The 11257-nt window shown below is 36.8% G+C and overlaps 1 protein-coding gene across 6 annotated transcripts in view; it reads right to left on the reverse strand.

The window, feature by feature from the left end:
- ANKMY1 (ankyrin repeat and MYND domain containing 1) overlaps positions 1-8893 on the reverse strand; it is a 38697-nt gene extending 29804 nt beyond the window's left edge. For 3 of the 6 annotated variants that reach the window (XM_034439500.3, XM_034439499.2, XM_034439501.3), the window contains exons 1-4: positions 8576-8893; positions 6100-6403; positions 1917-2063; positions 1119-1588 (exon numbers count right to left, since the gene is read on the reverse strand). In XM_034439500.3, the coding sequence (XP_034295391.2) occupies positions 1119-1588; positions 1917-2063; positions 6100-6403; positions 8576-8610 (956 nt within the window). In that variant the 5' untranslated portion in view covers positions 8611-8893. The remainder of the gene's footprint in view (positions 1-1118; positions 1589-1916; positions 2064-6099; positions 6404-8575) is intronic. The other 3 variants (XM_087872700.1, XM_087872699.1, XM_060683053.2) reach the window with 2 other exon arrangements.
- Positions 8894-11257: the final 2364 nt, after the last annotated feature.

Raw genomic sequence — 11257 nt, forward strand, 5'->3', positions numbered from 1 at the left:
AAGGTAAGAAAATGGATGCAGGAGCACATAAGAATAAATCCTATGTACGTGCATACACACACAAATATTTACACAGGATTTCTGATTATTTTCTCCAAATGACATTTTATAGTACTAAAACTAAACAATTAATCAAACTAAATGCAAATAAATTGAGGGCCAATAAGAAAGTACTTTTTAAAAACAGTACAGCTAGGAAACTTCACTGCCATAAGATCAAGTGAGGGCTACCTATTTCAACTTTAAATTTAAATGATTTTAAGAGGATCAACAGACTCATATAAAATATTAGTTATCTTTAGTTATTAATCTTCATAGTTCCTGAAGCACAGACAGCATCAAGTGAAAGTGGCTGTAGCCCTCCCCGCCTTGTTTTGAATTTCTCAAATCCTCTTAAATTGCTACTATGTGTCACATAATGCTGGGCTAGATTGGATCTCTGTCTTTCTACCACTCTTCTTATTTCTTAAGTTTCTCTCTCTCTCTCTAACCTTCCTAATCATTAAACTTATAAGAAATAATTAAATATTAAGTTAATGATTAAGGAGCCTGGTTTAGCTCAACAGTCAGAAGCACTGTAATTTAACACCAGCTGCCTGCAATTAAAGTAAGATCAAATCTTGCCAGACTCAAGGTTGACTCAGCCTTCCATCCTTTCTAAGGTAGGTAAATTGAGGACCCAGTTTGTGGGGGCAATAAGCTGACTTTGTATAAATATACAAAAGTATGAAGACTATTGCTTAACGCACTGTAAGCCGCCCTGAGTCTCTGGAGAAGGGCGGCATATAAATCAAATTTTTTAAAAAAATGATAAATAAAAGTAATTGTGATAACTGGAATTTGGATGTAGTTAGAGAACTGGTAGAATCAATCAATCAAGATTTCAAATCAAATTATTTAAAATGTTTTAAATAATATTTTTGAATACCTGATAAATAGTACCTCCAATAGACACGAAGAAAAGGAATGAGCAAAATAATCACTTGTGCAGGCTTTTAGGGAAGAATTAAGAGGATAAGAAAGGAAGAAGGTATATTTCATCAGCAGTTGAAAGGATAGAATGAAGCATATGGTAAAATTTCAACTACATTTTCATGTCAGCAATTATCAGTTCTTACCTATACTTATATATATTTTTCTGCATCTTAACCAGAATAGGGGTTATGTTGGTTATACACCATGGTTTTTCAGAAGAGTGATGTTTTCTTTTCTTAAAATATTGAAAATCAAACTCTTTCAAGAAAGATTGAGTAAGAGGAAGATTATCTGCATCAACTGAATATATATACATATTAGCAGGCAACGTATAGTTGTCATCATTTAGGATAAGGTGTTTGAATCTGTAGAAAAATGGATCCTTTTCTTCATTCAAGTCCCATATAGAAATGCTTTCCTCTGAAATATACTGTTCTTTAGAAACAACATCAAAATAGATATTGAGTTCTGGGAAATCAAAAAGAGTAAAATGCTCAGGAACTTCTGTACATAGTTTAATAATATGGTTTCGATGCCACAGGCCAACATCTTGCCTATTATCTGGATAAGTTTCAATTCCTGGTCCAAAACGCTCATCAGCCTTGTAAAGCCCCTTTAGAGAGAAAAAAAATGTTCAAAAACAAAAGAAGATGACAGAATAATATAGACAAAATACAGAAAAGAATGCATTTTTAATTTGCTTGCTCATTTATTCAAGGAATACTAAATATTAAAAGGATTAGCAACACTATGAAAGAAATTAGCAGTTTATAAACCCTGTAAATAAATGAACAAACTTTGCGCTACTCCTAAAAACATTCACAGCCTTGAAAAGAAACATGTTTCTCAAATATTTATTGAACTTATTCATTTCATAAACATGATAGTATAGTGTTACTATCAGAATTAATTATTTAATATTATTAAAAGTTTATGGTTACCTGAAATTGTTTTCCATCCATAAATTTCATGGTCCCATAGCCTTCTTTACGATTAAGATAAAATGAACCTGTAAATCTGGAGCCATTAGGCCAAAAGTAAACTCCTTTGCCGTGACGGTGATCTTTATAAAATTGCCCTATGTATCTCTGTAATAAAGAAGAAATAAAAATTAAATGTATTCTACTTTAAATGAATATATTCCAGTACATCTAGATAATATCTAAATATTAAGATAAGCAATAGTGCAGCATCCATGGATATAGTTCATCTAACTCATATTATGTAGCATCTGAATGCATTTTTCTGCAATCACAATATTTCAAAATACAGAAATATATTTTCATGACTAAATGATCCCATATATCAAAATTACAAAGCACTTTGGAAGAAAGTTTCAGGATGAAAAATTCTAGTTTGAACCACAGATGATTTTGACTTTATAGTTCTTTAACCTCTTTCCAGAGGATTCCAATTTTCCAGCAGCAATTCTTAAAGGTGAAAATTAAGCTATTCTGAGAATAGAATAGTTAATTTAATACCACCTTCCATTTTTCACCTTTCATTCCCACATGCCAGCTTTTCAGTTTTGTTGTGAATAAATGCCTAAATGTGTAATTCTTAATTTCTACTCTATTTTTTAAAATTTCTGGGTGGCTTTAACATCTACTCTTTTTAAATGTTTGGACGAGAGTCAAAGTTTTACCATTTTTTTAAAGTGTGGACACATTTATCAAGCATACAAAAGAGGTTGAGATGAATAAGCAATTCATATGCCAGTACTTTATTGCCTGGTTTATTCTCAATTCAGATGGTGCATGTTAAAATCCTTGCACTTTACCCACTAGGTAGCACTTACGTTTATATTAAATTATGTCACAGTAGTACCTTATGTACAAAAGAAGCTTGAGCACAAATTGAGACTTGTGCACAAAACTACTCTGAGCCATATGCATTTGTCTATTTTATTCCTGATATTGTTTTCTGATATTAATATTGTGTTTTTAAAAAATTGAAAGAGAAGCAGGTAAGAAGATCAAGCATCAGAGACATCTTTAAATAAACATAAACTAATAGTTATGTTTTCTAAACAGTAAAAGTATATTCCAATGAAAACCCTAACCTAAATGCAAACACTACAAAAGATATTTAGTATGTATAAGAAGTGGAAGAGCATTGAACTTTCAGAGAAAACCCAGGATATAAATGTGATAAATTATGTGATCTAAATTCTGTTGAGAGGTTCAACTGAACATGCATAAGGTGAACATGTATAAGATGGATGGGGCATGCATTTTAGGCCTGCTTATTTTACCCTACTAAAATATTACAGTAAATTATAATTACTGAAAATACTGAAATTTAAACACATAGAAAAAGAACCCTAATAGCTAAACCATCATTCAGGTTTAGTATCTGAAATAGACCAATCAATAAAAGAATCTTTTGTTTAAGAGGTATCCATATATATGTATGATGAATAATTATTTCAAAATATGTTACAAAGACCACCTAAAGATTCTATGCCCAATTGTTCTTATAAATAAAGATGCTACAAACACTCATTGGAGTGTTGTGCATTCTGCCTTTCTAAAAAGGTTCTCCTGGGATTCATCTATAGGACACATAGGAAAGCAATCAATATGTACAGTGCCTAATATATGCACTGAATCCCAACCTATATTCCACACATTGATATAATTATTAAGAGAGAAATCTGCAAGTTTTCTTAAAGTTCTCAGAGAACGTTGATAAGAAATCATTGAAGGACAGTAGTAATTTACAACCGACTGCCAGTATATATCACAGCTCACAAGGGAACAAAAACAGAAATTTTAACTGATATTTTCAAAGAATTCGAAGCATCATCTGCAACCCTAGGAAATTTTTTCCACTTGGCTTCATCCATAGAAAATAACTGCAGATATACATACTGAGAATTTAATAAAAGAGAAATCCATGGAAGATAAAATTCAAGCAAAACTATAAACCCTAACCAATCCACAAATTTTATTCTTGGTAAATTTCATTAATATTGCACTTACTGCATGAATTATCACAGGAAAAAAAAGAGAACTGAATATCTACTTTCAGAATGATAGATTAGATTAGATTAGATTAGATTAGATTAGATTAGATTAGATTAGATTAGATTAGATTAGATTTGTATACCGCCCTTCTCCCAAAGGACTCAGGGCGGTGAACAGCCAAGATTAAAATACATACAATATAAAAATTAAAATAAATTAAAACAGAATTAGATCAGTTTGGCTTCCTCAAATTTTAAAACCCTTTACCCATAAAATAACCCATTAAAATTTTAAGCCAGCCCAGTTTGCTGAAATAAGAAGGTCTTCAAAGCTCGGCGGAAAGTACGGAGGTCGGGGATCAGTCGTATTCCTGGGGGTAGCTCGTTCCAGAGGGCGGGTGCCCCCACAGAGAAGGCTCTCCCCCTGGGAGTCGTCAGTCGACATTGCTTGACCGATGGCACCCTGAGGGAGCGCATTGGCTGGTGGGAGGTTATCGGTGGCAGAAGGTGGTCTCGTAAATACCCGGGCCCTAAGCCATGGAGTGCTTTAAAGATGAGAACCAATACCTTGAAGCGCACCCGGAAGACCACCGGGAGCCAGTGCAGCTCGCGCAGGAGAGGTGTTACATGGGAGCACCATGTCGCCACCATAATTACCCACGTGGCTGCATTCTGAACCAGCTGGAGCCTCCGGGTGCTCCTCAAGGAGAGCCCCATGTAGAGAGTATTGCAGTAGTCCAGGCGAGAGGTGACGAGGGCGTGAGTGACCGTGCATAAGGAGTCCCAATCCAGAAAAGGACGCAACTGGCGTATCAGGCGAACCTGATAAAAAGCCCCTCTGGCCACGGCCGTCATATGCTCTTCTAAAGACAGCCATGCATCCAGGAGGATGCCCAAGTTACGAGCCCTCTCCGTGGGGGCCAATGACTCACCCCCAATAGCCAGCGATGGCACCAGCTGGCTATATCGGGACGCCGGCAGCCACAGCCACTCTGTATTGGAGGGGTTGAGTCGGAGCCTGTTCCTCCCCATCCAGACCCGCATGGCCTCCAGGCACCGAGACATCACTTCAAGGGCATCATTGAGGTGGTCTGGGGTGGAGATGTACAGCTGAGTGTCATCAGCGTACAGATGGCATCGCACCCCAAATCCACGGATGATCTCATCCAGCGGCTTCACATAAATGTTGAACAGGAGAGGTGAGAGGACCGACCCTGGTGGCACCCCACAAACAAGGTGCCTCGAGGTCGACCTCTGCCCCCCAGCCAACACGGACTGCGACCGGTCGGAGAGATAGGATATTGGATTCTGTTCTAATAATCAGCATACAAATTAATAACATACAAATTGTATCTGAAATGAGCAAATAGGAACTATAGCTATACATTTGAGGCTATCATTAACAAATAATTTTCTATCAAACTCAAGCAATCTCCCTCAGTTTAAATATATAATGGCATTCAGACATTTATGCATCATTGTCTTCTCAATCTGATCCCCCATAAGAAAATACTCTTATAAATAATTCCTTAAAAATCTACTAATAGTTTACAGTACTTTTTTCAGGGGGTATGAAATCCAATCTATTAGCCATTGCAAGCTAATAATTCAAAAATCTGCATATAACACAAGCTAATAAGGGACAAGGAAAGTATTTGAACAGTCTGTTTGGCCTAGTAGTTAAGGTACCAGGCTAGAAAGCAGAAGATTGGGTGTTCTAGTCCTGCTTAGCCATGAAACCCAGCTTGGTGACCTTGGGCCAATCACTCACTCTCAGCCCAACTCATTTCACAGGGTTTTGGAAAACTTTACAAATTATGTGAAGAATCATAATCTGCCTAATACTATAACCAAAATCCAATTTCCAAGAATAAAATAAAAGTAAAATTAAAAATAATTATATTGTAGAAGAATTTATTATAATTAGTACATATAATATTCTAAAAGCTTTTAGAATATTCTGAAAGTTGTCATCTATTAGAAAAAGTCGGAACTTTTTTTGTCTTATGTATTTTGAGGGATATTGTGACAGATACAGTATATTTACCTCGAAGCATGCATGTTTGGGCATGAACACTAACCTTGAAGTTGTAATAGTAATAATACTTTGCATACAGTACCAAAATAAGCACATTTTAAATATTAAACCAGTTTACCTCACCATTGTCCCAGGCAAATTCTCCATATCCAAGTTTTAAATCAAATGAAAATTCGCCTCTATAGAAAGAACCATCTGGCCATTCTTGCACTCCAGATTTATACTCAAGCCTATTATTGTTCAGATCATCTTCAACTAATATATCTTGCTGTTCATTACTTTCTTCCACATAATCTTCTCTCTCTTCTTCTTCACCATACCCATAATCAACAGCAGATATCTGCTCAGTCTCAATTTCACTTTCTTCTCCTGGGAATAAATTATTTGCTGAGAAGCCATCTCCTGGTTTATGTTTCTTTCCTCTGAAATCATAATCAGGAACAGTTACTATTCTTTTTCAACTAAATTCATCCAATACCACAGCTCTTCCACATATAATAGGATGTTTCGAAATGATTTGCAAGTAAATGTATGTAGCTTAGTATCCTATGTTCATCTATCAGGAAATGGGCTTAATTTAAATCAGCAAAGTTTATTTTTGAGGAGATATGCCAAAGATATTGGAACTGTACCAATTCTGCTACTAAACATAATCAAATACAAATTTGCAAAAAGAAGCAATTTGGTTGCCTCTATATTTTGCACAATTAAGAATATGGCAAAAGACACTAGCATCTTATGATAACCAAATAATATTGGACTGGATGCAGATATCATAATTATTCTAAATATTAACTTGCTCTTACCAAAAAGAATTTAACTTTGAAGATAAATCAAAATAACACATGAAGTGAAAGAGCAAAAAATAGTGACCTAAAAGCTTTGTACACTTTAAATAAAACACAGCATTTCTAAAATGGGTTGAGACTGACGTATAATAACATTTTAAAACAAATTATGGGAGTAAGTTTAGAAATACTTGCTAAATTTTTCAAGAAATATTCAACCTAGTATTTTTAAAAATATTGTTAGCTCTGGATTGATATTTTTATAATCATGCAACCATTCAAAATTGTCACCATCCTCAGAATTTTGTACGTTTGGTGTCATATATATCCACATAATTCTCCCACAGAAATACTGATGAGATACATGTTTTTTCCCGTGCTTAAAATATATTTGTTTACATATATTCATTGAGCTAAACCAGCAAACAAATCCTAAATACTACTTCACTTAGCTGTTATATTGAAGTCTCAGTAATTTAGTGCACAATATACCATTTCTCCTTCCCACAATACAATTAGTTCCTTGAGAATCCTAACTCTGAAAAGATGAACTCTGCAAGTCAGAAATTGAATGGAATTGTCAAATTTCATACTCTAGGTTCTGGCTTAAAGTATAAATGAGCAATGCAACATATAATCTCAGGTCTGTATAAAGTACATCTTTAGTACACTTGTGTTGCTTTCCCCAACACAAAGACTTCCAACAGGACTATTATTCTGTTATATCAGACGGTCAAGGTGGCTGATAGGAACTGTACATTAATCCAAGACAAATGAATTGCACCAGGGTGAAAAAAACTGGGCAAGCAAGTTATGACATCCTTCCTGACCAAGGGTGGGTTTGTCCTTCTAAGGATTTGCATAGAATCACTCTTCCTCATTCAAGCGGTTGCAAAGGGGTTCCAACTAGTGTCAGAAATTATTTTGTATTTTCTCAAAGGTCATCTCTTACCCTTACTGGAGAGGAAAAATTACCAAGAAGAAAAATATAGAATTGTAATGCCTTTTGATTAATGACACTTTAAAAATCTCTGGATGTGAGTATTTTGTACTCACACCCAGACAGAGGCTTTTAATACCCCTATATACTTCTTATATCTAGTCCCATTGTTCTGTATTAAAAGCAGATCATAAACACAATAATAACATGAACTCATAAGGGCACTTGTTTGCACTTTACAGTCGCATCCATAGCAAATAACGTTGATATCCAAATTTGCTTTTTCAAGAGGCAACTGGACTTTCCGGTTTTTCTTTGAATACATTTCACTTCTCATTCAAGAAGCTTATTCAGTTCTGTCTGGATGAAAGGGAATGGAAGAATTTACATTCTTTGCAATCATTCTCCACCATCCAGTCAGAGCTGAAGAAGCTTCTGGGATGAGAAGTGAAACTTCTTCAAAGAAAAACCAGAAAGTCGAGTCGCCTCTTGAAAAAGCATCTTTGGGACAACCATGGGTTGACTGCAAATCTCCATACACCGTTGATATCCTAAGCAACATATTTATTTTTACAGAACCTGCTAGCCGTACAAAACCTTTTGTACGTGCAAAAAAAAAAAAAATGAGCGCGAAGGTGGTAGTAAACTTTCGTCTACTGATACGAAGACACCGCATTTCCTTCCATTTCACACGTGAACGCCACGCGGCTCCGTGGTCCGCCTATTCCGCCTTCGCAGCCTCTGGCCAGGCCCCTTTCCCGATTCACGTGGCTGTGCACGCTTCCGCCAGAGGTCCGTTGAGACTAGGAATCTGGTTCGCACGGACTGGGAAGACCCAACAGAGCCTCTCGGAGAGCGGCACCCACCGAAGAGCCGGAGCGGCAGCCTGAACAGCCTCCATTCGATCTCAAGGTCGGGGAAGGCTCCGCCGGACGTGCAGAGGCCGCCTCATAAGGGCCGGAGAGGAGACCAGAGACGTAACAGTCAGTGAGGAGGACGTGCTCAAAGCGCTGCTCCTGTCGTCCCTTCAGTAGGAAACCGGCGCAGGTAGCGGAGAAAAGACGGCCAGGTCTCAATCCAGGCAGCTCTGGATACCCCTCTCCTCCCTGGCTTGCACTGCATCTGAGTTTCCATAGAGATCAAGGCGGGGTTTCGTGGAGCGCGAAATGGCTCCACCTCGAAGTGATTTCTTTTTAAAAAAAAACTGGCGGTTCTCGTTGGGGAAAAATGCTCCGTTGTAAACAGCCTTACAATTGGTTTTCTCAGTGATCACATAAAATTCGGCGGGTATATTGATCTAGAATAGATTATATTCCGGGAATATTTTTAAATCTTAGCACTTCCTTGTTGTTCAAAGTAAGGATGAGTTCGTGTTTTGTTGTTTAACTAATTCACCAGTTATGCCCCAGTGTAGAAGAAAAGGTTCTCATACGGGACTTAGTACCATCTCATCTTGTCTAATGCAGCTGTCCCTACAGAACTGTCACAGAAGGCAGTTCAAATTTGTCTAGAAATATAGGAGGTTAAAATATTGTGGGAATTCTAAATGCAAACTTGATAAAGTCTTGGCTCATAACACACAAGATTTAATTGTGATGGAAAAGATAATAATGTGGATAATTGAGGTGGCCATAGTAGGAGATAATAGAATAGAAGATAAAGAATTGAAGAAGTTCTCAAAGTATTAATTTGTGAAAATCAAAATTGAGATTATGGCATAAATCGATCATGGGTGACTTGCACAGTATTTCCATCTGCCATACTGCTTGGATCCAGATAGATAGTACAACATCCCATCATGGGAAGAACTTGATGCCTACCAAAACCAGTTAAGAACTAGAAGCTGTGATTTCAGACTTTTGTGAGGAGGAGGAGGAGGAGGAGGAGGAGGAGAAGAGACGGCAACAGACAGCAAATGCCACCTTCCAAATTAGCTAAAGAAATAGTGAGCTATCTAGCTAATGCTGCAAGAAAATTGCAGATTAATTGCAAACAACACATGAAAAAGTAGCAAAAAATGTGCATTGGAGTATCTACAAGAAATACCATTTACCTGCAAGCAAGAACTTGTAGGGCCACAAAATAGACAAAGTAATAAAAAATAAAGAAGCTAAAATGCTCTAGAACTTTAAAATTCAAACAATTGTCAATAAGAAAAGCCAAAAAAAAGTCTAGATAGTGGATGTGGAGGCAGCAGAATAGAAAAAAAAGAACTGGAGAAAATCACAAATGCAAAGACTGGCAAATAAAAATAGAAAGACTGGCAAACGAAAGCAAAGGTAGTACCAATAGTAGTAGACATTTCCGGTGCAATCTGGAAACTGGAACACCACTTGAATGCCATTAGCAGCTTTAGCAGAAACACAAACTTTAACACCATCAAACAATAACATCTGCCTATCAGCTTCCTGGGAAGACTGGATAAAAGTGCCCTTCTAAACATCTGGTTGGCTGGAAAACAAACTGGAGAAAGAAAAGCATGACTTGAATGATACTTTAAGAAAAGCCAAGAAGCCTTGCTGAAGGAAGTTGATTAAGGAAAACTCTTGAAAACAATAAAGGCTGAATATTGGGAGGGGGGTGTTAAAAAAACAATTTGTTAATTGGAAGTACAAGTCAATGCATGGTTAGTATTTGAAGGAAGGAAAAGCTGATAAAAAACGCAAATGAAGTTGGTTAAGTTCAGGAGCGTTAAAGAAACTGAAGGGTTTATTTTAATGGCTCAAGATGAAACTACCAACTAATTGCAGGAAGGCAAAAATTCAACATGTAACAAACAGAAAATGTTGTCTTTATAGTGAAACAGACGAAACAGTTGATCATTTATTAATGACTGAAACAAAATTTCACAAACTGAAATTAATGACCAAGTTTCCAGAATTATTCATTGGAAACTCCCAGAGGTAAATCAGAACAAGGAGCTCTTTCAGATAGTTCCTTAAACCCCAGTTATCTCACAGTTGGATTACTGCAATACACTATATTGGGGTTTGCCTTTGAAAGATGCAGCAGGTCCAGAATGCAAGAGCACACTAATGATGGGATTACCCCATTATGCACACATGACCCCACTACACCAAGAGCTGGACTAGTTGGCAGTTGGCTACATGGTACAATTTAAGGTGCTGGTTCTTCTTTAGGGTCTCTGATGGACTGCTTGTCTCCCGTTGTTTCTATCCATCTGGTAATGTCCAGCAGGGTGGGTGTACTCTGGGTCCTGTCAATTAATGTAATGTGGGAACAGGAAGCATGCCTACCCTTAAAGCTCCTATTCTCTGGAATGATCTCCTTCCACAGCAGAGTTTTGTGTTAGGAAATCATTGAAGATCTTCCAGGTCCATGGGAACACAATAAACGAGACTCATTTTTTGTTTTGTTTTGTTTTGTTTTGGTGTCACTCTAGGTTTATTGTTTATGTGCTGCTCCTCTGTTTAGTTGTGCCATTTATAGTATTGTTCTTTTTAAATTGTAAGTTCCACAGAATGGCTTTGGAATTTGATAAATACACTTTGATAAATAAATCAAGGTCACCATTCCTTTCTATTCTG

The sequence above is a fragment of the Pantherophis guttatus genome, chromosome 6 (genome assembly GCF_059756535.1).
Source record: "Pantherophis guttatus breed Tessera chromosome 6, ASM5975653v1, whole genome shotgun sequence".
In the NCBI taxonomy this organism is placed as follows: Eukaryota; Metazoa; Chordata; class Lepidosauria; order Squamata; family Colubridae; genus Pantherophis; species Pantherophis guttatus.